At 40.5% G+C, this 27,728-nt stretch overlaps 1 protein-coding gene and 1 long non-coding RNA gene across 2 annotated transcripts in view; one reads left to right on the top strand and one right to left on the bottom strand.

Annotated features, from left to right (window-relative positions):
* LOC131811177 (uncharacterized) overlaps positions 1 to 10,625 on the bottom strand; it is a 33,511-nt gene extending 22,886 nt beyond the window's left edge. Inside the window, exon 1 of the long non-coding RNA XR_009345841.1 lies at positions 10,373 to 10,625. This is a non-coding gene — a long non-coding RNA (uncharacterized LOC131811177). The remainder of the gene's footprint in view (positions 1 to 10,372) is intronic.
* FBXO3 (F-box protein 3) overlaps positions 9,671 to 27,728 on the top strand; it is a 31,878-nt gene continuing 13,820 nt past the window's right edge. The window contains exons 1-5 of the mRNA XM_059139384.1: positions 9,671 to 9,825; positions 13,548 to 13,637; positions 15,531 to 15,694; positions 24,536 to 24,650; positions 26,627 to 26,831. Coding sequence (XP_058995367.1) covers positions 9,722 to 9,825; positions 13,548 to 13,637; positions 15,531 to 15,694; positions 24,536 to 24,650; positions 26,627 to 26,831 — 678 coding nt within the window. The 5' untranslated portion in view covers positions 9,671 to 9,721. The remainder of the gene's footprint in view (positions 9,826 to 13,547; positions 13,638 to 15,530; positions 15,695 to 24,535; positions 24,651 to 26,626; positions 26,832 to 27,728) is intronic.

Genomic DNA, 27,728 nt, shown 5'->3' with positions numbered 1-27,728 from the left:
TACAGCCCATTGACAAGTCCTTAAAACAGGCAGAGGGACATTCCTCTAGGGACTCAACTGCCTTTATGTTGACACTTTTTGCTAAGGGCAAAAGACAATCCTGGCCTGACCACCCCCGCACCACCCATCCTACAAGTCTACTTTAACATGTAAAAATTCCTTCAGAAATTTCCTATATCTCTAAACCCTCCAAGATACATGTTGGCAATCATCCCCCAAACATCTGGCCCCCTGATATACCTCTGAAGAGACTCATGACTCAGGTTTCATTAGTTGGTAATAAATGACCTTTTCCTAACCACAGCTAGCCCCCTCAAGGTCCTGGAAATCTTGCTTCCAAAATTCCTTAGAGACTTATGCTATCTCTAACCCCTTCCCAACTTGGAAGTATGAATGGGCCACTCCTCATGACCCCAGTGCATTTTTCTGCCCACAGGTCCTGTCCTCGTGCTTTAATAAAACCACCTCTTTGCACCAAACACATCTCAAGAATTCTTTTCTTGGCCATCGGCTTCAAACCCTAATGTTCTTTCCTAAATCCCAGGGACTTTATTAGGGTTTCCAGTGGGAAGGTAGGGGAGGGCAGAGAAGAGCGCTTAGGACTGCCTACTTTGAACAATACATGGTGGGCTTTGTTTGGGCTCTAAGGGTCTCCGTCTCTAGCTGCCTGGTACCTGGACCTCGGGTGACTTAGGGCGGGGGAAATACTGGCTTGGTGTGTGAGGGATAGGTAAAGGGAGTGGTTGGCTTGCAGGTGAGAGGCGATCTCCCAACAAAGTTGTTTGCTATCTTTTGGAATTTGGAGCCCTAGTGTTGAGGGAGCAGAAGGCATGTTGAGGACAGAGCACTCCCCCCCACCCCCAGGTGTGCCAGTCTTCCAGGAATCTCCCAACCTTCTTAATGGTAATGCCTTGCTAGAGGGGAAAAACAACCTTCACTTGCCAATGCCAAGGCCTCCAGTATCCTGTAGGTCCTCCTTTTTTCTCTGCCTCCTCCAACCCCATAGTATATAAGCAGCCACCCCTCACAACCGTAGTGGCCCGTGGATCCTGACCTGTCTTTTATACATCATGCTTCACTAAACTACCATTCTGTACCCACAGTGTCTTAAGAATCCTTTGACAGGCTCCAGACCTCACACCACTGAACCTCACCTACATAGCAAACCCCATCGTATGGCGCCCGATCATGGGGCTTTGAGTCTTTACATCCAGACTCTTGAGCTTCGGTGCCAAAATAGGTGAGCACTTCCGTCTAGCCCATGTTTACTCGATGGTGGAGGAGAAAGTCTGCCTTTTGGCTAGAAGTTAGTACCCTGACCAGAATGGTAATCAGACCCAGAAACTTGATGCCCTCTCTTTACTGCTGTCCTTACCCAAAGTCGTCTGTCTTGGGCTTGGGACGGCCATCTAAGTGGCTGCCATAGCTGCCTATCTTAAGACTCCCAGGTGAGGTTTCTTCTTGATTGATCTAATGTGAGCCCCTTCACATCCTGATCTAGCCACTTCCAGCCTCGGGACCTCCACTGGGAACCAGGGGAAACCAGTACCTCATGGAATTAAAACGCAACCAGGAACCTTTTCCTAGGGAAGTTGGCTGTTAAGGACCATGTGTGTTGGAGTGTTGCTTAGCTCATGATGGATTTCCATCTTTACTGTTTCCTGTCAATGACTTCTACTGACAACTCAAGTTACAAAATAGGGTAAGTTCCCCTTGTAAAACTTTTCTAGTGTTTTCCATGGCTTAAAATGGTGGGTTCTTCAAGGCCAAGTATTTTGGTCCATTCACTGGAACCCATCGTAGTCTAGAGTGCAGTGGGGAAGTGAGGGGAGGGCAGGCCTCCCTCCTACAGGGGCCTTTAACAGCAGCATCGATCATCACAATTTAAGGGATACCTTGGATCGCTTTGACATCAGAAACCTCTGACTTCCCCTGTGCATGGGACACCACTCGGGAGTCAGGGAATTTTCTTCAGTAATGGACCCTTTCTAGCATGGGATGGGGGCTTTTTCAGTCCCCAGGGATTCTCATCCTTGGGATACCTTTTAACCCATTGGAAACAATTCGGATTGCAAAATTTAGGAAAGTGCTGATTTGCTAGTAAACTCTAGTGACATGAGATGTTAATTCTCTAAATAGGCCTCCGATCAAACCCAGGTTGCCAGAGGAAGGCCATTCCTAGCAAAGGGGACTCTGACTCACTCTCTCATTGTTCCTCTGAATAGATGTGGGGGCTTCTCCTTCACTCATTTCCCGGGGTTAACAGCTGTAATTAGAGCCAACTGTGGTTTGCATACCTTGGGATGTGACTCTAAGGAATATTCCCAAACAGCTGCTGAAACTCCCTTTGTTTGGGGGGAAATTCTGTCTTCCCTCACTGGACGTGGACTGCCTATCTTCTCTGCCTTGTTGGCGGGAAAACAGCTCCGTTGGAGCTGATGGGAAACTGAACCAGGAACTCTTTTCTGCCCGCTGGCAGCACTTTTTCTCTTCTGTCTCCCCATCCCCTCTCTCTCATTCTAGTACCATCTTGGGTGCGGCCTCTGTGACTGGCTTCTGTACCACCCTTGCTGTCTCAGGCACCCTGCCCCCTCCTCTCTTCCCTGTCAAGGAGCAAGAAGTGCAACCCCTGGACCTAACACCGCCCACTCCAGATCTCCCCACCAGGGGGTCTCAGGGTAAAAATTGACAATGGGGAAGGGGAGGATCCAGGTGGAACATAATTCAGAATTCAAACCAAGTTGTGCGTTGGTTTAAGATAGACGTGTCTTTCAAGTTAGCTGCACTAAACATGAAACTTCTTACTCTGTTGAGGTATACTGAAGGTCAAACTCGTGTTATCTCCATTGCAATTTGTTAGCGTGACTGACTGAAATGTTCTATTGTCTCAAGGTTTTCATGGGTAATTGTTAAAATAGCTTTCAAGGTCTTTAGTAACCTGAAACTTGAAAGTTTTCCTTGGATGGTAAATGGAATTAAACTCATTGGAAATCTAGGCCTTTTCCAAATAGGATACAATACTAAATCATTGATTACTGAACATAGGTTTGTGCATTTTTGATCTCGTATTGCAAAGAACTAGGATGTTAAAATCTTTTGGCAAACATGCTTTGTGCTTAACTGATTTCCCATATTTGCCGCCTGAAGAATTCTGGTGTAACAGTTCACAACTGGTTACGAAGTCTTCACTGGAGACTAAGGTCTCAAAAAAAAAAAAAAAAAAAAAAAAGCAAAATTCTAGATGTAATTAAAACTGATAGATATAAGGGAAGCAAGTCGGTATGCAGAAGAGTAGGAGATAATGTAAGAAAGATACAAGAAATGGGAATGCATTTTTGAATGTAAAAGGTAATTTTGTCCTAAGGTAAGAAGGTTGTTTGGAAAGACAGCATAGGACAAACAATGCAAAGGAAAGTTGTAATGGAGGATTTGTGAAGGGCAATCTTTGGAAAGGAATTTTTAGGTGTGGTCAGGCCTGGCTAAGATTGAAACAAATGGATTTTAAAGGTTCGGTGGTATAAGATTGAAATTCTCTGTTCTAAAGACAAAGTTTTCTTGAATTGTTAAATGTTCTGGATAAGAAAATGGTAAACAAAGATTTTTTTCCCTTTTTTTGTCTGCCCAGAAAACCAGTTTCTATGATCTGCCTTTTATCCTGTCTTCCATTACTTGCTTAAAACTTACAGTATTAAAGGAGGTAGGTTTTGCTAACAACTACAGAACCCTTACATATTAGCTTTTCAAATATCTTATTGTCACCTTGGTTAAATACAATTTTTTTGTAATCTGCAATACTATGCAAGCATGTGCTTTAACTTTCTAAGGTTTTGATAAACTTCCCAAGATTTAAGTTGTAAATGAATTCTCTTTAACTCTTTTTTTTTTTTAAAGATTTTATTTATTTGACAGATCACATGTAGGCAGAGAGGGGGGAGCAGGCTCCCCCTTGAGCAGAGAGCCCGATGTGGGGCTCGATCCTAGGACCCTGAGATCATGACCTGAGCCAGGGGCAGAGGCTTAACCCACTAAACCACCCAGGTGCCCCTCTCTTTAACTCTTCAGGCTTTTGTCTTTGGTATGCTAAGTTACTCCAGAAGTACTGTTAAACAAGTAAGCCTTAGGTTATATTTGGGTAAATGCTGTAACTATTCTAAAGTTAATGTGCAATTCCTAAAGTTGTAATGAGTTAATACAAGGTCATAATTACTGGATATTTTGGCTGTTGAAGTGTTATGTGTCACAGAAATAATCTTTCCTTGTCCGCTCCTTTATAAACTCTCATCAGATCTTGAACCATATCCATGCTGAGTTTCTGTTGTTTATAATTGTCCTAATTCTTGGAAAATGAGATTCATCTTAAATGAAGCTCATAAAAGGGACTCTTAGGACAAATACAGGTGTTCAATATCTTCAAAATCCCAAAACTGAAATGGGTAAGAATTTCCAGAACTAACTAAAGCTGCTTTCCAATGGAACAAGAACTAGTAACGTAGGACTAAATGAACTAAAAAGACGAATTACAGTTTTGTGATCCTTGTTTCAAAAACATTGCTGGTTCGCTAATGTTTACTCTTCCAGATTGAGGAAAACGTAAGATGTCTATGACTTACAGAAACATGATAAAATAATCATTTGTTGGGACGCCTGAGTGGCTCAGTTGGTTGGACGACTGCCTTTGGCTCTGGTCATGATCCCGGAGTTCCGGGATCGAGTCCCGCATCGGGCTCCCGGCTCCATGGGGAGTCTGCTTCGCTCTCTGACCTTCTCCTCGCTCATGCTCTCTCTCACTGTTTCTCTCTCAAATAAATAAATAAAAATCTTTAAAAAAAAAATAATCCTTTGTAAGCAAATTAAAGCATTTAACTTTTCTCTCTACCTGAACCCTCAAATTCAGAGGGTCTCAGTAAGTATTTTTTCTTCCATGATGATCCTAGTTAGTTATTTGCTTCATAGGTTCAATGAGAATCTGTTCTTGTAATAAGACACCATTGGAAACATTGGTTATTTTACCAAGGCTTTGACTGGAACGTCATATTTTTGAAAGACATATATAGACTCCGATATGACCAAAAAACTTCAAGGAATTGAGGTTGGTTTTATGAAACCTGGAGCCTGAAAGCCACTTGGAACTGTTGGCTTAATACCTTGCTTATAGTTCCCAGCAACCTCACCAGGTGAGTAAAGAATGTCACTTGCTGGCAGGTGCAGGAACCTCTGGAAGACGAATTCACCCAAATCTACAGGTGCTGCAGGCGTGTCTGATGGCAAGTACTTGGCTCGGCTTCTGGCTTGGAGAAGCTACTAAAAGTTCAGCCTAGAGATTCCTTATAAAAAGTTCAGCAAAGAAGATTCTAAAAGATCAACATGATCTATCATTATTCTTGCTGAGCTTATGGAAATAGGCCAAGTTTGTTAAAACTGGACTTGTTTTTCAAACAAATTGCTTGTTAACTCTGTGGGGCTAATAACAGGACCCCCCCCCATAGGCATGATTATCCAAACAACTGGAAAATGGGATTGATTGCCCAACAATTGTATAACTTGCTATCCCCTTGACCAGTTCTACATGGCTGGGATAATGATATCATTCTCTAAAAGCTAGAAGCATACCCCACTCTATAGGGTTAACTATGGACTTGTGGAGAAAACGGGTGACCCCACTTCTTCATGACTGGATTGGATGATGCACTTGCGAACCCCCTTGCCTCCTGATGAGTTTTTTTCCACTTGCCAGTGATGCTTTGTAATTAGGATATTTGTTAAGGCTGGAGGCTGGACCTCAAACAAAAAGGGCTTCTTAATGGTTTCATCCCTTAATGGTTTCATCCCTTATTCTAGAAGTCCCCCCTCTATTGAGATATGATTGCAAACAAAGCTTTAGCTAAGCATATAACAGTGCTCCTGGTAAAAGGAGCCTCAAAACTATGGGACAGTCCTGACTCTAATGACTTCACATCAGATCCAGAATGCCCTAGAGACCAAAGGCCACCAGTAGATGACAGGAGGCAATCTTATGGAACGCCAGGTTATCCTTATAAGATATACCTGAAATAATACTTGAAACCTGTCAGACTTTAAACCCAGCTACCCTTACCTCTGGACCTAACCGTCATAGCTTCTATAGAGCATAACTGTTCAGAGGTTACGGATCTTGTTTATGCTAGTTGACCAGATTAAAGATGCCCCTATTGAAAATACAGATGACAGTTGGTTTACTGATGGCAAGCCTAGTTTTAAGTTTCATGGAAAAAGGAATAAGAAAAGCTGGGTATGCTGTGGTGCTCACTTGTGCTTTACAATTCACCAAAGCCTTAAAAATTAATCTTTATACTGACTCCAAATATGCTTTTCCAGTCTTAACATGTCCATGAAGCAATTTAAAGAAAAGGAGATTATTACCAAGCTGTAACTCCCCAGTCAGATATGGTTCTAAAATTATTACACATGTGAAGAATGGCTCTCCAAAATGGCCATTGAAATCCTGACTACACTGAAAGGCCCAGTATCACATGACTGGCTCTTGGCTGAGACCCAGTGGCTAAGTGACTAACTTGTGGCCATGGCTTTCCCCCAGGCTGGATAGGCCACTGTGCTCTGGGTTCTGCCAGAGTACACAGACGCATTAGTAAAACCATTACCAACCCAGCCCCTTCCAAATTTAAATGATGAACACATTCTATGTCTCATTGGTATGACCAACTAACATCCATTTTCATTCCCTCTTGGGGACTGGAGGGTGTTTGGCCCATGGAAGCTCTTAAGTACACTTAGGTCAATGTCCTAAGTGACACCAGAAAGAGCATTTCTCTATTAAATAATTAAACACAAGAGTGTGAAGTAGCTGTATGAAATAGAATGGCATTAGATGTTTTAATCTAATGCCTATAACACAAGGTGGAAGTTGAGCTATCACAGAAACAAAATACTACGTATATGTTCCAGATCATCACAAAATACTTCTGGGCTTCTGACATTACTCGAATTGGCGCTTTTTTAAAAATTTACTTATTTATTTTTAAAAGATTTTATTTATTTATTTGAGAGAGAATGAGTGAGAGAGAGCATGAGAGAGGAGAAGGTCAGAGGGAGAAGCAGACTCCCCATGGAGCTGGGAGCCTGATTTGGGACTCAATCCTGGAAGTCCGGGATCATGACCTGAGCCGAAGGCAGAGGCTTAACCCACTGAGCTACCCAGGCGCCTAGCATTTTATTTTTTTTTAAAGATTTTATTCATGGGGCGCCTGGGTGGCTAGTGGGTTAAGCCTCTGCCTTTGGCTCAGGTCATGATCTCAGGGTCCTGAGATCTAGCCCCACATCAGGCTCTCAGCTCAGCTGGGAGCTGCTTCCCCTCTCTCTCTGCCTGCCTCTCTGATCTCTGTCAAATAAATTAGTACAATCTTTAAAAAAAAGATTTTATTCGTTATTTATCAGAGACAGAGTGAGTGAGGGAACACAAGCTGGAGGAGAGTTGAAGACGGAGAAGCAGTCTTCCAGCCAAGCAAGGAGCCGGATGTGGGGCTCCACCCCTATCCTGGGATCATGACCTGAGCCAAAGCAGATGCTTAATGCTGAGCCACCCAGGTACCCCTCAAATTGGCCCTGGAAATAGTCCCCGTCTCTCCCCTTTAATGATTAAACTCCTGAACTAGAAAAGGATTTTTTGTCAATCATCAAAGGACTCTTTCTTGGGCTTTTTGTTAAATTAACCACGTTCTGCTGTTTTCTCCCCTATGTGTCTCCACCTGGTGTCGAGAACTCTTCACTCCGGTAACTTCAGACAGATGGTCCTTTCCACTCAGGAAGACCCACTTCATCAGTCTCCCCTGGACTCGGCTGCCTCTGTCTTTAGCAACTCCTCCGTATATCAAGTCCTCAACTGACCCATGTTGACCCATAGGCAGGGAAGTCTCTACACCCCTATTCAGCAGGAAGAAGTTAACAGAAGATGAGACCATCCACCTTCAACCCTGAAATACTTAAGGGTCAAAACTGTTCAGGGTGGAATGCTGAGGGAGCAGAAGGCTGGATGAGGACAAGCACAAGCTGCCACCCTACACCCCCTACCCCCACCATTCCAGGGTGGGATGGGACATGTGTGGCACCCTTCTAGGAAGTTCCCAACTCTCTTAATGTTAATGCCTTGCTAGAGGGGAAAACAACCTTAATGTGCCAAGAGCAAGGCCTCTGGTATCCTGTAGGTCCTCTTCAGCATATGAAAGTCTTTTGAAACCTTCCTTTTTCCTTAACTCCCACAACCCCATAATATATAATCAGCCACCCTGTGCACCCCGTGCAGCAGCTCGTTCTGGCCACCGGTTTTGTCCATGGGCTTTAATAAACCACCATTTTGCACCAAAGATGTCACAAGAATTCTTTTTTGGCTTTCGGCTTTGGACTCCACCCCATTAAATGTCCCCTGTATTCCAAAACCCTTTCACTGGGAGGCCAGACCTCACCCTGAAAGCAAGATTTTCAGGATCAAAACATATTAGTACATGTGTGGTGGGGAGAGGAGTTAGTATAGACAAAATCATGAAGCATTAATGGTATGGTGAACTGAGGAAATGGAGTGTTTTGGGGTGGGTGGTGGAATTATTTCTACTTTTCCAAATAGTTGGGAGGAAGCTCCAGCCAGGGTACTGAAACATTTGGAAAACTTAGTAATGGTTTTATGCATAGGCTTGGGATTAATATTGATTACCTAGCCAGGTACTTCACACAAATAATGCTTCGTGGCCATCCATAAACCACTTAAGGGGAGGGAAGGCTTTTAGAGATGAGTCCACAGGCTCATAGAATTTAGGCATAGTTAGCTAGTGCATTTTCACTTCTAAAGGAAATGACCTACGTGACGTCCAGTGCTGGGCTCACCAAAGTACCTTGTACTAAAGGGCCTTTGGAAAAGCAAGGGTAAAGATGGCTTCAGGTAAGTGAATTTAGCTCATGATGCATGCATGAAACTTAACGCACCAGCAAAGCTAAGGATGGGCCATCACCGCGCCTCAAACCGAAGGGCAGGTTCGGCTCATCACACAGCCAGGGTACTGAAACCCTCGGAGATTAAACCTTGTGGGTAAAAATGCATTTACTATACACTTTGCATTGCCCGAATAGGCTGAAAAATCACCGTGAACCCCAGATCGAAAGCGTCTGACCTTAAGATTCAGTTCCTGTCCACTCAGGGAAGGGGTTAAAATTATGCCCTCTACCATCATTTCCTCAATTTGTAAGTGGAGCAAGCAGGGCGAGGGAGGCTGAGGGGGGAAACGAAGAGAAGCGAACGAAGGATCCGGGGACCAAGGACGGAGAGGATTTGGGATGAGATTCGGAGCCTGGCTTCGAGGATACCGGGTGTAAAATTTCGCATACGGGGCTAGACAGAGCCAGGCAGAACGCCGGGGAACAAAGACCGAAAGTGTTACGGGCTGGGCAAGTTTAAGGATCAGAATGGGAGGAGAGAGTGCGGAGTTATAAGCCTGCGGAGCGTGGAGGAACCCGGCTCCCAGCTGCAGTGGGGTCCGACCGCACCAGCGTTGCGCCCGAGGGGCGGGGGCGGAACCTTGCCGGGAGCCGCCCGTAGGCCCGCCCCATGGGCGGGGCTGTCCAGGCGGTTACATAACAAACCTGTACGAGCGGCCGGGGAGCGGCTCGGGCGGTGGCGGTGGGGGGCGGGGTCTGGGCGGGGCCGGGGCGGGGCCAGGCCTGCACCGGGCCAGGCAAGATGGCGGCCATGGAGACCCAGTCAGCGCCGCTGACCCTAGAATCGCTGCCCACCGATCCCCTCCTCCTCATCTTATCCTTCTTGGACTACCGGGACCTAATCAAGTAATGGGACGACGCGCACGGCAGGGGTGGGGTCACGGGGCGTGGGGGTGGGGGGAGACAGGCAGGAGGGACGGAGGCCAGGCTCACCGACAGGACCCAGACTCCCGAGTCAGCCAGAAGGTGACGCCCGGGCCGCTCAGATCCTGCGGAGCCACCCCGGGGCCTGGGCGAGACGGGGGCGGAAAGGGCCCCGCCTTTAGGTCTACCTCGGGTCCAGGGCCTGGGCCGGAGGAGCGACGAGGATCCTCTCTCCCAGGCCTCAGCGAGGCCCCGTTGTAAGGTGGGGAGGCACTGCTCCCCTATGCCGCCCCGCTGACCCCGGTGCCCACCGCACGCCGTCCCGCTGGTCTCCGCCGGTTCTGGCCCAGACCTGGACGCTTTGGAAAAGCCTCTGTCCGGGCCAAGCGCTCTTTTCCGCTTGGGCCGGGGCCTGCGGAGTCGGGTGCCAGAGCGGGCAGGTGGGGCGCCCGAGAGGAGGAGCCCGGCGACCCCCTGACCCTCAGGTGCGACTTCGGTGGCCCCGTAATATCTAGCAAGGCTCACTTACGGACATCAGTGCTTGATCATTGTTTTGCTGCCAGCCTTCCTCCTCACGGTTGCATGTTGGATTTTGTGTTTTGGTAGTGATTTCCGGTGGTGCGATACAGGTGACTCTCTTCTCTCCCGTACGTTTTGGGTTTCCCACATTACTAGCATCCGTTCCAAAAATAAACACCGGTTGCTGGTAAGGGCATTTTCCAAGTCCTTCAGCTCTCGGCACTGTATGCTGGAAGAAATGGCGCTGTTTACACCCTTGACAGCTGGTGGCATGGCTCTTTCTTGTGCCACCATGTATATTTGCAGAGGAGGCAAAATCGCCCTCTTAAGGAGTAGGCAAGATTCATTTCCTTTTGTTTTTTGGATTACCATTTGGATTTTAACCCTTTGATGATTGTGCCCTGTGTTATCAGAAATTCTTTTAGAAATAGATTTATTGGGGGTATTTGTTGGATTTATTAGATTTATTGGTATTTGTTGGTTGGCCTAGCTAAGTGGTGATAGAGGGATAACCCCAGTTTCTATCTGCTATTTATGTAGTACCTGTAACTTTTTTTTTTCTTTCAAGCAAATTAATTTTTCTCTCCTCAGGCTTGTACATAAAGCAGAAAAATAACATTTGTCTTTTCTTTGGAAAGGCCTGTTCCAAAAGCAGACATTTCATCTGAAATATTTTCTTGCTATGGCCCTTTAGGAATCTAACACACACATAGACACATGTACATTGCTGCCAGGGTGATTTTTCTAAGACCCATCTCTCCGCCAGTCCCCCTAAAAACCTATGATGCTCCTTGTTCTTTTACAAACTATAACCTAAACTTCTGGGAGCTTATCAATTTGGCAAAGTCCACTCTAGCTAAATCAGACCTCTGCCAGCATACCACACACTTAGTTTTTTTTGTTGTTCTGTGGCTTCAGTTCTTGACCCTGTCTGTAATGCTTTGCCCGCCTTTTTTCACCCTGGCAAGATGGAATTTCTTCTTTCTCCTGATTCTTCTCTCTTCTTCCTTCCTCTTCAGAGTTTATTTGCCATACCAGATAGATGGTACACTTCTTAAAAGTAAAGACTGGCTTGTTTATCTTCGTATTCACCATTTATTCAACAGATTTTTTTCAGTGCCTGCTATGTACCAACTGGTTAAATGTTGGGAATATAATAGTGAACAAGACAGATAAGGCCCCTTTTAGGAAGCTTACAATCTTGTGGACAAGGTTGGAAAACAAAGTGCATAATTACAAGAGATGCTGTTTGTCATGAAGGAAATAAACCAATTGCTCTATAAAGGAATGAGAGAGAGGGATGATCAGTTCAAATGGGAAGGAGTTGCCATCTATGAAAGTTGGCATAGAGCAGTCCTGGCAGAGGGAACAGTGTGTTTAGAAGCTGATTGGACAGCAGCATAGCCAGGACCAGTGCTAGAATGCTGTTGCAGGAGAGTACGGAGTGACTCACAGGCAGAGTGCCTTGAGAAGAGACTGATGAGATCATGCAGGACCCTGTGAGCCAGGAAGAGGGGTATCCAATTTTATTTTAAATCCTTTGGATAGGAACCTCTTTGTTCTGTTCAGGCCCTCAGTGGATTGGATGAGGACCACCCACATTGTCCACCATTTCAAATGCTGATCCTTTCCCAAAACACCCTCACAGACACACACAGAAATAATGTTTAACCCTCTATATGGGTATCCCCTTGACCCAGGCAAGTTGACCCATAAAATTAACCATGACAAACATCATCAAATTTTATCTACAGAAAAGTTTCCAGTGGACTGCAGCTTCTTTCCTGCATTGTACTGCTGCTCCCCTTTGCCAAGTGTCCTTCCCATCACTGAGCTCCGAAGTTTTTGATACATATTTACTGTCCTAGATCAGGTTTAGTCTGTTGGGATCGTTGTGTAATAATCAGCTGCACAATATGGATCTCCCCCGTTCCAGAGTGACTTGTCCTATACTATTCATTCTTAACCCTTACTGTGTATCAGAATTACATGTGACAATTTTTTAAGCATACACATGCATGCCCCAGATACAGATCTTACCCCAAGCCAACCGAGTCAGAATGTCTAGAACAGTTGTTCTCACCCTTCATGTGCCTCAAAATCTCCTTCGGTGCTTATTCTAGAGATTACTTTTTTTGTTGTTTACATCTTGGGACAGTAGAGAGAGAAGGATCAAGAAAAGAGGGAATGGACTCCAAATGAACAAAACTGGAGGGATTCCTACTTTTGCAAGTGTTTGTTTGGGTACATCCTGAGCTTGGCAGAAAAGAATGAGGATGATGTTTGTGAAATCTGAAAATCGAACGAAGGTTCTTTTGTTGTTACCATCAATTGGTTTTTAACATGCCCCAATTGTGGCATTGACAAATCCCATATAATTTAAGATTCACTTAATTGCCTAACTGAGATCTTTGTGTATTGACTTTCTGTAACTTGTGATTCCTCTTCTGAGAAGATAGAGAGCCATTTTCGTAATCCTAGGTTCATTCTTTTTTGCAGATTAATTAGGTAGGATAGGCATTATAGGACTGGAGCCCTATTGTATTAGAAATCTCTGTATAATAAGAAAATTGTTTATTTCCAACATTCCATGATTTTGAGCAGCTGATACTAACTTGGATCACTACAGGTATTGAATTAGAACTATTATGAACCTGATGTATTTTATAAATGGGCTCTCCAATAGTTGCTATAATTAAGATTGATTTTGGCCGCAGTATTTCTTTAAGAAAAAATTGGAATGAAACAGACAAAAGGCTTATGTATTTAATATCAAATATGTCACAGATCATAAAAAGAAAAACGTTTTGTGTACACTTGTTTAGCATTCTTTCCTATATATGGAAATATCGTCCCAATAATAAGTGTAGGAAAACTCTTCGATTTGAAATTAACTCCAGTGGTTTATTTGTTTTATAGACTTTCATATGAAAATTGCATTGGCAGAGGTTTTGGGGTTTATTTGTGAACTCAAATAGTTAAGATTTCACCACTCACAAAGTAATTATACTAGCTAACACGCTAAACAGGTTTTAGAAAATACTGTTTTACAATTATAAGGGTAGAAAGTAGGAAATAAGAAGAGCAAAAGGAATGAAAGAAAACAACATTGAATATTTTCATCTTTATTTCTAAATTGTTTTCTTGTTTTCTTTTATACTAACCATGAATCTGGTTATTGCCAGTTGTTGCTATGTCAGTCGAAGACTTAGCCAGCTATCAAGTCATGATCCGCTGTGGAGAAGACATTGCAAAAAATACTGGCTGATATCTGAGTGAGTATTCAGGAAATAATGTAATTTTGAAATTTGGCCCTTAGCTTTCATAGCACTAGTCTGTCCCAATTCTCCTCTCTCACCCTTATCTCTTTATCTCCTCTGATGCCTCTTCTTGTGCCTGCCAGTAAATGCTCGTGTTCTCCAAGCTTCTGTCCTTGGGCCACTGCTTTTCTCCCTCTATGAATTCTGCATGCACTGTTGCCATTTATGGTGGCTGCTCACTTGTTCCTAACTCCCAAACCTGAATGTCCGTCCCTGAAATCCCCACCGAGCTCTTATACCCGCCTTCTGGACCTTTCCATTGGATGACCCACAAGGGCTTTCTGAGTTCAGTAAATGTTAATAAATTTGAAAGAATCAAAGTGTAGTTGACAGAAAGTGGCAATTGGGAAAGATGAAAGGAAAGGTAGCATTGCCAGTATCTTTTCTTAGATGGAGGGAAGTCAAGTAGTGATAAGTTGGCAAAGCAAGAAGTATATTGTTTAGAGCTGCAAGCTACATAATAGAACTAAATGTAACAGGGCTGTCATACACTGGGAGAAGGAAGAATGGGGAAGAAGACGTTTTAAGTATTGCCATGAACGGACCTTTTACTTTGGGGTATCAGCAGATAGATGTAAAATTGATAAATCACGTCTAAAGGCATGAACGTCTAGAATTACGAACATAACTTGCAGTAATGACTAATGTTTCTTTTGAGATGTTGGGCTTCGACTAGGAGACTAGCTGTCCATCATAAGTTTTTTGGTACTTTTTGGTTTTGATAATATGTATATATATTACTTTGATTAATAAAAAGATGCTTCCCTTCCAACTCCTGACCCTCCCTTTCCCCCCCCCACCCCCACCCCCCACCTCACCCCACCTCCCAGGCAAAACAACACCCTGAATTGTTCTTTTCACCATTCCAAAACCTGATCCTCTTGCATTCCCAGTCTTCTTGGCAGTACCATCTACCTGGGCATTTAAGCCAGAAATAGCAATTATCCTGGATATCTTCTTTCTGTCCCTACACTCATTCAGTTACGAAGGCTATCTGATTTAGCCTCTGTATTTTTCTTGAATTTTCCTTCTCATTTCATATAGTTACCAGTTTTAGTTTAGTTCATCATCTCTTACCTGGACTACTCAAAACTGTCTTGACTCATCTCTTGTGCCTCTAGTTTACACACCTCCCAAACCACAACCATGATTCTGCTTTTTCTACTTCCCTGTTAGAACCCTTCAGTAGCTCTCCATTCCCTAAGGATAAGGTCAACCTCATTAGCAGGATACCAGAAGGCCCTTTGTGGCTACCTTATCCTATACCACTTTCAACTCTTTAATCGACTGTTCATTCTTTTTCCCTGATTAGAATGTATGTATTTTTGAGGGGGAAAAATGTGCCTTATTTTTGATGTCCTCAGTGGCTGAGTAGCACTCAATAAATGTTTGTGGAATTGTACCAAATTGAGGTGCTAAATCATGTGATTACTTTGAATGCTATATGATTTCCTGGCTAATCCAATGTAGATAAATTAGATTAGTAGTATTATATCATTAAATTTTGAATAATTTCTAAAATAGAATAGAAACTTAGGTGTTTTAAACTTTATAATTGGTATGCTTTAACCTATACAATTCACATTATATTTTATTAACGATTTGAAAACTTAGGGAAAAGAATAAGTAGAAAGTAAGAAAATAGGTGATTTATAATCCCACCATGCCATCAATAACTCCTGTTAAGTTTTCTGATGTATGTATCACTTTTGCTATCTAGTCTTCATTTGTAGTTAAACTAAATGAAAAGGAAGGCAAAAGTAAGCACAAACTCCCAATAAAGTATGTTGGTAAGTGTTTAATTTCATTTCAAAAGATTTTTAATCTCATTTTTTAAAATCTATTTAGGGAAGAGAAAACACAGAAGAATCAGTGTTGGAAATCTCTCTTCATAGATACTTACTCTGATGTAGGAAGATACATTGACCATTATGCTGCTATTAAAAAGGCCTGGGATGATCTCAAGAAATATTTGGAGCCCAGATGTCCTCGGATGGTTTTATCTCTGAAAGGTACTGGCAATGCAGGGTCTCCCTTCATTTTAGTAACTATAGTATAAATAGGTTAAATAACTTGGGTTTCTATCATCTATGCTAATATGTAATTCACCAACATTATCTGTAAATCACCATTCACATTTGGCCAAGGAAATAGGACACCTATATTGCTAAAAGGACCCTTGCTCTACTGCTTGTCCCATTTTGCCTCCCTTGGGACCCATGTGATTATTTATTAGAAGGGAAAGCTGAACTCCTTTTGTCCTTACATTTGTTTTGTAATAAGCTCACTAATGCTAAGATTGCTTGAGGATAACTATTGTGATTTCTTTCAAAGGAGGTTTTTTTTTTTTTCCTTTTTCATTGAAAACAACCTGCTGTGTTAACCCTCTTTCTTATTTTTAGGGCAAGTAGAGTTTTGTTTGATAGTCTAATGATTTAGAAAGACCAAATATTAAGGACCTGAGGTCTTTCAGAGCGTAAGAGCAGCATAATAAAGTAAGGAAAAGTTTCATTCCTATTTTGACATTCACAGAATAGTGCAAACTAAGATTTGAATGAAGGTCTATTTGACCCCAGAATTTGTGGTTTTTCTACTGTACTGTTACTGTCCAACTCTGGCAAGACATATTAACAAGCTATTTCCCACTAATTTGATTTGTTAATTTATGCCCAAGAAAGTACATAAACATTGGGGCATCTGGATGGCTCAGTTGTTTAGCGTCTTCCTGCAGATCGGGTCATGATCCCAGAGTCCTGGGATGAGCCCTGCATCAGGCTCCCTGCTCAGCAGGAAACCTGCTTCTGTCTCTGCTCACTGCTCCTGCTCCCTCTCACTATCTGTATCTCTCAAAATAAATAAAATCTTAAAAACAAACAAACAAGAAAGTACATAAACAGATTGCAGATATATCACTGCTTACCTGCTTTAGCCTCCCAAGTTTTTTCAGATTTCTCCAAAGGAATTTTAAACATGTTTTGGTTTTGCTGAAGTGTAACTGGGATCCGTTCTTACATGTATTCCTTTTGAACTAAGGTCCCTTTGGAAATAGTATTCCTTTTATGTTTCATATCTCCACTGTAACTTCGCATGCAACCATTAATTCACACAAACCAGGATCGCATGACTAGGTACTTCGAACTGAATTGCTAGGAGGTAGGGAAAAGAATGATTTGGCAGAGAGAGTAAAGCTTTGAAGGAAAGTATCCTTGATTAATATCTTTAATAGTTTTTTCTTTTTTCTTTTTTTTGGAAAAGAATAATATCTACTTGGTATGTGGGGTTAAATGATTTTAAGAGGAAAGTAATTCCCAAAATAGGTATTTGGTGGTGATAAGTAAAAGAGGTAAGGGTTTATAATAGCTATTATTTTTATTATACACAAAGCAAGACACTAAGCTAAGTACTTCATATTATTCCATTTAATTTGCCAAAATCTTATGAGGTGTAGACAGTTACTATTCTCATTATATAGGTAAAATATCCAAGACATAATAAACTAAGTAAGTTGTTTGCCATCACAAAATAAAAGGCAGAGCCAGGATTTGAATAAAGACTGTGGTCTTTAACAATTGAAGGGAGAGACGACCGATTCCATTTTGTCCAGAGTGCCTTGGGACTCTTAGGGAGCTAGTCCAATATTAGGATGTTTAGAATATGAAACTGTAGGCATGGTTCTCCTTTCAGGCACAGAGCTAGAAGAAAGGAAGAAACTAAAGATACGTAGCAGCTTCTTTTTCTTTCTTCCTTTTTTTTTCCCCCCCTCCATTTGGCATTTCTAGGTTTGCTGCTCACTATTCTGTACCTGGTGGTTGGGGACAAGGTTATCAGAGACTTCCCTGGTAACTTCTGTTTGACTATGAGGTGCCAGTTCTTTGTGGGGTTTTGCTCGGAGTTGGAATGGGGTAAAAGTTGTTCGATATCTAGAATGCTGGGGACTCTAGGGGTGCCAGGCCTATGAGTTGCTGGACTGAATCAGGAACTAGCCACTCACCTCAAGGGCCATAGTCCCTGACTCAATCTCAAGGTTATGCAGATGGCAGAGATAGAAAGGGAACTTGGAAAGCAAAAAGGCACTGGTCTTGGGGAAAGTTTTACAGAGTACTTTGGAATTATCTAATGGTATATATCATGTGTCTTAGAATTTCGTATTTACTCTACGTGTGGGCTTAGAACTTTAGAGTTGAAAGGGGCCTTTGAGATACTCAGACCAGGGTTTGGCAGACTTTTTATTTAAATGGCCAGATAGTAAATATTTTAGTCTTTGCAAGAGAGAGTGTCTCTATCACCACTCTTCAACTTTCCTGTTACTATGGGGGAGCAGCCATTGACAATACCTAAACAAATGGGCATGTCAAGAAAACTTGTTTACAGAAACAGGGGACAAGCTGGGATTTGATCTGCAGGCTGTCGTTTGCCAGTCCCTGATTTATACTGGTTCCCTTGTTTTACAGGTGAGGGAACAGGCTCAGAGAGTTTTACATGACTTACACAAGGTCCCATAACTAGTAAGTGACAGAGATAGAACTTTAATCTAGGTTTCTTGGCTCCTGGTAACCTGTGCCCTGGTTTTCCTTAGAAGTAGGCTAAGGGGAAAGGAAAGTAAAAGAACATTTACTGAGTGCCCCAAAAGCACTTTATTAAGCAGAGGGAGCTTCTTTAATCCTCATGATAATTGTCTCAAGTTGGTGGTATTCTTATCCCCCATTTTGCAGATGAAACAGGTTAAAGAGGTGAAATCAGTTGCCAGAAATCACAGAGCTAGTAAGCGGTAGAGTGAGATTTGAACCTGGTCTGGTTGGCTCCCGAATTCTCCTACAGCAGGATGCCCCATTCAAACCTTGATGTTGCCGTATTATAAACATATATTTCCTTATATTTTTCTCTTGTTGTCGTTTTACTTTTTTCTGTCCAGCTATCTCTTCAAGAAATTCTTAGTTTCTTAAAATGTTCTGTGTTGAATGTCCGACATGTAGCACTAACCATACCAATATAAACTTCTTTCCTCATCAATTTCTGGCTCAGGCAGCTATTCGGCTTGTTTTCTTTTGTACTACACATTTTTATAGATAAACTTTTTATTTTTGGAGTAATTTTAGATTACAGAATGCAAACACAGTACAGAGAGTTCTTGAGTTCTTGTACACCCCCCACCCAGTTTCAGTTCCCCCTAACATACCTCCCTGTAGGATGTTTTTCAAAGCTACTGTCTTTATTGGCACATTACTGTTAACTAAATTCCAGACTTTGTTTGGATTTCACCACGTTTTCCATTAATATCCTTTTTGGATTCCAGAATTCAATTCAGAATCCCACATTGCATTTAATTGTCACGTCTCCTTAGTGTCTTCTGATGTGTGGCCTTTCTCAGTCTTTCCTTGTCTTTCATGATCTTGACAGTTTGAAGGAATACTCGTCAGCTGTTTTGTAGAATATTCCCTAAAGTGGCTTTTTCTGAAGTATTACTTATGATTAGATTGGGGTAATGGGTTTTTGGAAAGATTACCACAGAGATGAAGTGCCCCTCTTATCACATCCTACCCAGGGACACATGATATCCACATGCCATCACTAGTGATGTTAACTAACATACAGAAATGTGTGTGGATTCTAAGTGTACCACTTGGTAAATTATCACAACATAAACCTGACCATTGTAACACCCTCCAGGTCAAGAAGTAGAATGATTTTCTGTACCTAGAATCTTCCTTCTTTCTCAGAAGTAACCATTATCTTGATTGCTAATGCCACTGAATAGTTTTCTCTCTTTTTGAACTTGATATAATTTGCATGATTAAGTATATATTTTGTGTAAATTTTTTCTGTTTTGTTTGTGAGATTCAGCTGTGTTGTGTGTTAACAATAGCTTGTTCATTTTTGTCGCAAGTATAGTCTGCCATTATATAGGTGGACTATAATTTATAGATTCATTCTACTGTTGACGAATATTGGGTTATTTCTAGTTTTTTGGCTATTATAAATAATGTTGCAGATAATTTTTGATGCACATATAAGCATACTTCCATCAGGTAAATATCTAGGGTTGAGTTTCCTGGGTTGTAAAGTATGCTTTTATTATACTTCAGAAGATACTATTAATTTTCCAAAGTCGTTCTAAAGCTTTACATTCCCACTAGCACTTTAATGTTGTCATTCTTTTTTTTTTTTTTTTAAGCCTTTCTAGTGGCTATGTAGTGGTGGTTTTAATTTGCATTTCCCTAAGAATATTGAATAGTGACAGTTTTACTTCTAGCTTTCCAGTCTTCATGTCGTTTTTTTCCCTACTTTATTGCACTGGCTAGGGCCTTCAGATTTGGATAGAAATGATGATAATGAGTATCCTTACCTTTCTGATCACAGAGGAAAAACTTTCAACATTTCTCCTTTTAAAATGATGTTTGCTGTAGGTTTTTTAATAGATATTCTTTATCACATTGAAGAAAGTGTCTTCTGATCCTAGTTTGTGGAGAGGGTTTTTGTTTTTGTGTTTTAAATGGATACTTGAATTTTTGTCAGATGACTTTCCAACCTTGTGATTATCACGTGATTTGCCTACTTGATTCTGTTAATGTACTGAATTGTATTCATTGATTTTCTGAATATTAAACTGACTTTGCATTTCTGGAATAAACTTACTTTGACTGTAATATCCTTTTTGAATACTGGATTTGATATGCTAGTATTTGATTGGGATTTTTACATCTGTGTTCATGAGAAACTTTGGCCTGTAATCTTTCCTTCTTGGAATGCTCTTGTCAGGTTTTGGTATCAAGATGATACTGGCCTTAGAAAACAAGTCAGGGGATGCCAGGGTGGCTCAGTCAGTTAAGCCTCTGCCTTTGACTCAGGTCATGATCCCAGGGTCCTAGGATCCACTCCCATATCTGGGTCCTTGCTTGGCAGGAAGCCTGCTTCTCTCTCCACCTCTGCCTGCCACTCTGCCTGCTTGTGTGCTCTTAATCTCTCTGACAAATAAATAAATAAATAAAATCTTTAGGGGGGAAAAAAAAGAAAACAAGTGAGGAAGTGTTACTTGTTTTTTTTTTTTCCTGTTCTCTCCAACAGTTTATGTAAGCTTGGTATTATTTCTTATTTAAATTATCCATAGAATCCATTTATAGAATAGATTGAAGCCATTCAATCCTAGAATTATCTTCATGGGAAGGTTTTAAGTTAAAGATGCAATTTCTTTATTAGATAGAGGATTATTCAGATTTTCTACTTATTCTTATGTCAATCTTGACTGTTTTTCTAGTGGATCTGTAGTGATCTCACATTTCCATTTCTGTAATTGTTTGTACTCTTTGTGTTATTATTATTTTTTTAATAAGATTTTTAATTTTATTTATTTGACAGAGAGAGAGAGATCAAGAGTAGCAGAGAGAGAGGAGGAAGCGGGCTCCTTGCAGGGAGCCCGATACAGGGCTCGATCCCAGGACCCTGAGATCATGACCTGAGCTGAAGGCAGAGGCTTAACCCACTGAGCCACCCAGGCACCCCTCTTTGTGTTATTTTTTGATAGATATGGTTTAATCTTACTAACCTTTTCAAAGAACTGGCTTTAGCCTTTGTCAGTTCTGTGTTCATTTCTTATTATTTCATTAATTTATCTGATTTCTTTCTGAGTTTACTGTGGCATTTTCCTTGATTTGAGAAGATTAGATAATAAATTTTCAAGTTTTCTTCAAACGCTTTTGCTATAGATATCCCTCTAAGCATAGCTTTAGCTTCATCTCATAAGTTTTAATATGTTATATTTTCATTAACATGCAATTCATAATATTTCTGATTTCTTTTGATTTCTTCTTTGACCCACAGGTTTATAGAGAGATGTATTGCTTGATTTACAGATATTTGGGGGTTTTTCAAAGTAATTTTCTTAATATAACTTATACTTGAGTTCTGCTGGGATCAAAGAATATACTCTATATGAGTTTAGTTTGAAATTTGTTGAGATTTTTCTTTGGTCTAGCATATAATCTATCTTGGTAAATATTCCATGTACACTTGAAAAGAATGTATATTTTGCAATTGTTGGATTCAGTACTTTGCATATAATTAGGCAAAAAAAAATGTTAACCTTGTTCAGATCTTTTGCAGTCTTACTGATTTTACTTTATCTTATTTTTTATTTATTATTATCTGCTTGTTCTCTTAGTTACTGAGAGAGGTATGGTAAAATTTACCAGTGTGATAGGCAGAATTCTGAGATAGCTAGCTCCAAAGATTCCTACCCCCACTATACTTGCTTGGTATAATAATAGCCTCCTTTTGAGTGTGAGTGGTACTGTGGATATAATTGATTTCAGTTCTGTTATTAGGTAATAGATGACAAAGGTGAATGGGGTTTGCAGGTGTAACTAAGGTCCCAAATTTGAGTTAATCGATGAAATAAATTTAATCGAATTTGAGTTAATCATTAATCAAAAGGGAAATTATCCTGAATAGACCTGACCTAATGAGGTGAGCCCTTAAAAACTGGGCCCTTCCAGAAGGCAGAGAGATTTGAAGCATGGGTATCTTCTGTTGGCTTTGAATAAGCAAGCTGGCATGTTGTGAGGAGGGACAGGTGATAAAGAATAATGGCAGGTAGCTTCTAGGAGCTAAGGGCCCCAGTCCTGCAACAGCAAGGAAACGAATTCTGACAGTAACCACTGAACTTGGATGAAGACCCCCAAGCATCATAAAATGCATAATTTGAGAGAGCAGCCACAGTTGACGTGGTGATTGCAGCCTGTGGGACTTGAGCAGAGGATCCAATTAAATCATGCCCAGACTTCTTACCTTCAGAAACTATGGGATAATAAATGCATGTAGTTTTAAACTGCCAATAGTACAACAATAGAAAACTAGTAACTATGGTTGTGGATATATCTTTTTTCCACTTTAGTTCTGTTATTTTAAAAAATATATTTTGAAGTTGGGTTATTAGGTACATCATTTTGCCATTTCAGAAAGCCTTCCGTTACCTCTAAAAATGCTTTGTGCCTTATGGTCTATTTTGTGTGATTTTAGTACAGCTATTTTAACTTTCTTTTGTGTGTCTACATCTCTAAGATGTGCCTCTTATACATGATTGTGTTTTTTATTTGGCCTGTCAGTCTTTTTCATTACTAGATAATTTCACTTATTTATATTTAATGTAATTACTCATGTATTTGAGCTTGAATAGACCATGTTCCTATTTGTCTTTTATTTGTATTCCTGAGTAAGTGTTCCTTTTTTATCTGGTCTTCTTAATTATCTTTTATTCTGTACCTCCCTTTCTTATTTATCATTTTTAGTGACTTACTCTAGAGATTAAAGGATGCATCTCTGACTTAATTAAAAGCTATTGGAAATTAGTATTTTTACCACTTCCTGGTCAATAAGAACCTTAGAATACTCTCATTCCAGTAGTCACCCTCTTGCCTTTTGATTATAGTTTTTGTGATTTTAATTTTGGACATATTTTCTAAAAATGTAGTAATAAAATACTACATTATTAGTATTTTATATGTTCAATTTTATTATAGATTTACCTCCATTTTTACATTTTCTTGTTGTTCTTCATTTCTTCCTGCATCTACATGCTTTCATCTGGGATCATTTTTCTTCTACCCGAAGAATTCATTTTAGTTGTTTTTTTTTTAATGAGGGACCGCTATTGCTGAATTTTTTCAGGTTTCTTTTTTGTCCAAAAATGTATTTATTTCATCGACACTTTTGAAGTATATATTCAGTGGATATAGAATTCTAGTCAACAGTTCTTTTTTTCAGCACTTTGAAACTGTCATTCTTCTAGCTTCTATTGTTTCTTTTGAGAATGTAGCTTACCCTTATTGTTGTTCCTTTCAAAGCGACTTTCTGGCTGTTACCTTTCTTTGGCTGCTTTTAAGATTTCTCTTTGTCTTTGATTTTCAGCAGTTTCCCAATAATGTGCCTAGATACGATTTTCTTTAAAACTACTCTCCACAGGATTTATAGTGCTTCTTGAATTTGGAAAATTTTCCCCGTACTGCTGCTGTTAAGTTTTGCTCAGCTTCTCAGCCACAGGTCCACTGTCAGAATTGGCAGTTGCCTCCAAGACAGGCTTGCACCAAAGGCCCGGCTAACCTTTCATTTTTCCTGTTCTTCTGACTGCCTCTCTCCCCCAGTTCTCACTGTCTTTGAGGTTCTTCAGAAGCCTTGAAAACAATTTTCTGTTGTTTGTTTTTCTAGTTCTCAGCACGAGGTCTGCTCCAACCACCTAGTGAACCATTACTGGAAATGAATCTCTTCTTTCGGTATTTGTCATCACTTCCTGCTTCTTAAAGCTGGAACAGATGGCAGGCTGACAATCACGCGAAATTGGATTTAAGTTAGTGGCTTCCCCGTAGAACTAACCCATACTTACCCATGTTCTGTATTTCTCATTAAGAGACTATGTCAGGGCTCTCAAAAACATCAGTTTAGAGACCTTCTGGAGAGGTTTATTTGTTTGTTTGTTTTTTAATAGAGAGTGTGTTTTAAATGTGAGTGTGTTCGATTAAGAAAAATGAGGTATATGCTAAAGTTTGCGTTGTAAAGTGAAATAATTACAATGGATCTCCCTGCTGTGTACCTTTCCGTATTTCACTAAGTGCCAGTGTTTTCTCTGTTGAGAGGAAACTGAAGAATTTCGTTCTCAGTGCTGCAGATGTCAGAGCCTAGCTAAAGTGAAATAATGTCACTCTGAATTTTCCATTTATTTCCCTGTATTTCAGCAGTACATTTTGGACAGAATTCATTTGCTCGAAGTTTGTTTCACTTAGCAATCTGCTAGCAACAGATTGTATTTCTCCTTAGATATAAGGCTTATTATTTCTTCAGAATTTGCTTTTTTTGTGCCTTTGCAGAGGGCGCTCGAGAGGAAGACCTAGATGCTGTGGAAGCTCAGATTGGTTGCAAGCTTCCTGATGATTATCGATGTTCATATCGTATCCACAATGGGCAGAAGTTGGTGGTTCCTGGGTAAGAATGTTTGCCATTTGGGTTATTGGTAACACGTCATTTCCCAGAATAAAAATTAAAAAATACAGTTTGTAGTTATCTTAACAGATTAAAGGAATTACAGGAGTATAGGAATTCCCTCTTCTTCCTTATAAGCATCCAAAAGACAGAATCTCTTGCTTGAATTTTATTTTCCCCAAATAAGTATCTCATAAAAACACGTTTCTGTCAATGCATCCTTATACTTAAAATGAAGTCTGGTTGGGGTTGGGGTTGGTGCGGTGGTATATAGGGTGGATGTGTGTGCAAGTATATTTTCACTAAAACTCTTAGAACCCTTGAAGTCTTTATCCTATTATAGGCCACGTAATTGTTTTGGAGAGTTTAATGTAAATTCTGTATACCATACATATAAAAAGCAATAATTTATTCAGAGCTGTATACACTAAAGAACATAGGAGTTTTGTCCTATTCAGGCAAATAGTAATTGTAATTGAGTGGCCTATTTTTAAGAGGAAGTATTCATTGTGGAACTTTTTGGTAAAAGCAGACATGCAGTAGCTGTCAGATTTATTCACGGTGTTAAAAGCTATATACTTTGGGCCTACTCCTTTTGTTCTTTTATGAAATTGAGCTATTTCAGAGACGTTGCACTTAGCAAATGTTTGTAAGAACTTAGGGAGAACTTTGTGTTGTTCTTAATGGAACATGGCGTCTCTTTGTTGTGAGGAATCAAATGAGGCCGTGTTTACCACTTTAGATCAGGGTTGAAGGAATACAGGGTGCTCATACTGAGATTTTAAGGTTGTATGCAGAAGTCAAATATTGGGCAGTTTGGATTAAATAAGCTGAAATTACTGGGTGTTTTTTTCTAGTCTTTTTCCCTATTGAACTGAAACTTGACAAAAATTGAAAAATTATCATATTTCAAGAGCAAATAAGAGAGAACTTTATTAAAATAGTTTCCTGGAATTGGCACGACATAGGTCATAATTACTATGCAAGGATTTATGTCTACCCACGGTCCAAACTGTGAGACTTTAGGATAGGACTCCTATCAAGGATTTCTTCCATCAAGGACCAGTACCTTTGTTCTCGTGTATATATAGTGAGATCAGTTTAGACCCCGTGCATCCCAAGTTTATGGAAATCTGGGCAAGGTTTAGATTTATTTACACTGATACTGTCTGGGAGGACAGGGTAAGCTCAAAGTTGTAAAAGATAAAGGTATTAGAGGGGCGCCTGGGTGGCTCAGTGGGTTAAAGCCGCTGCCTTCAGCTCAGGTCATGATCCCAGGGTCCTGGGATGGAGCCCCGCATCAGGCTTTCTGCTCAGAGGGAGCCCGCTTCCCTCTCTCTCTCTCTGCCTGCCTCTCTGCCAACTGGTGATCTCTGTCTATCAAATAAATAAATAAAATCTTAAAAAAGAAAAAAAAAAGATAAAGGTATTAGAGTTTTATCCCTTTAAACTTTAAAATAGTCACACATGCATATATAGCAAAACACTAGCAAATCAGTATATCACGGCAAAATAGTCTTGAAAGCAATAAAACTATTTTTCCTTTAAAAAGGCTTTTTAGGCATTTTAGACATTCAGACTTTTAATTTAAATCAGAATCTTTCCACTCAAGAGTTTGAATGTAAAAAAATTGTAATGTTTTTGGTGATTGACATGTTGATCAGTTCTTACAGAGCTGTCTAGGAAATTATCCTTCATCAAAAATGATGAAGCACAGGGGCACCTGGGTGGCTCAGAGGAAAAAGCCTCTGCCTTCGGCTCAGGTCATGATCCCAGGGTCCTAGGATCGAGCCCCACATCGGGCTCTCTGCTCAGCAGGGAGCCTGCTTCTCTCTCTCTGCCTGCCTCTCTGCCTACTTGTGATCTCTGTCTGTCAAATAAATAAATAAAATATTTTTAAAAAATAAATTAAAAAAAATGATGAAGCACAGCTGTTTGTTTGGCACTGGAATTGATTAAATTTTTGTCTGTGCTCTCAGGTTGTTGGGAAGTATGGCCCTATCCAACCACTATCGTTCGGAGGATTTGTTAGATGTCGATACAGCTGCCGGAGGCTTCCAGCAGAGACAGGGACTGAAGTACTGTCTCCCGTTAACTTTTTGCATACATACTGGTCTGAGTCAGTACATAGCAGTGGAAGCTGCAGAGGGCCGAAACAAAAATGAAGTTTTCTATCAGTGTCCAGTAAGTAGGAAGTATGTTTAAATGCGGCTGTCAGTTGTGTTCTGATGAGTGTATATATGTGTGCAGTAGGAGTTTTCAGGGCTGTAGAATGGGTATAGAGCATTCTACAATTTGATTATAGACCTGTCTAATTAAAGGGCTAATATTCGGCCATAATATTCTGACATTAAAGAACGCCAAAGGAAAATCTTACCCATGGACAAACAACAAACCATTACACACACAGAGGGATGGCAGCGATATGTGTTAAGGCAGTTTAAGTTTTAGAAAAAGTTATGGGATTTGCTGAAGTAATTATGATACACACTTCTGACTGAATTTCTAACAATTAGCTTTTGAACGTCATTTGACTCAAATTCTGAGTATAGTAGAAATTTTTTAAACTCTTCATTAGATAGTTGAGTTGTGTAAAAGTATGGATCCTTTTTTTAGGAGGCTTTTGTTACAATTTAAATATGATCACAGAAAATGTATTTGGTTTCCTTCTTATTTTTTCAATTCTTTGTAATTTCTCAGTTATAGATCTTCTGGCTTCATTTTTCCCAAAATGTGAACTTTTAACTTAAAAGAGGAATTTGAAATTGAAAGTCATAGATACCTGAGACATGGGACTCCATGTGACATTGAAAATATTTAAAGAGCTTTCATAGCTGTTTTTTTTTTTTTTTCTAAGTGTTTTCATGTATTTTATCTCATTTTTTTGACTTGATACCTCTGTCAGGTTGTAGATGATGGGTTGGTCCCTCCATTTACTGAGAGAAGTGACCAACCTAGAATTGTTCAGGTCTCTTGACTCTGAGTCTAAAGTCCTTTCTTAATAGGCTATATATCTTCTTACTGTAACTTCCTAACTTAAAGGATAATTTTTTAGTTTGCTGTAACAGTAATGGCAGTACA

This window comes from Mustela lutreola, chromosome 1, assembly GCF_030435805.1.
Source record: "Mustela lutreola isolate mMusLut2 chromosome 1, mMusLut2.pri, whole genome shotgun sequence".
Classification (NCBI taxonomy): domain Eukaryota; kingdom Metazoa; phylum Chordata; class Mammalia; order Carnivora; family Mustelidae; genus Mustela; species Mustela lutreola.
The sequence above is the reverse complement of the archived record's forward strand: the minus strand, read 5'-3'. Positions and strand labels throughout refer to the sequence as shown.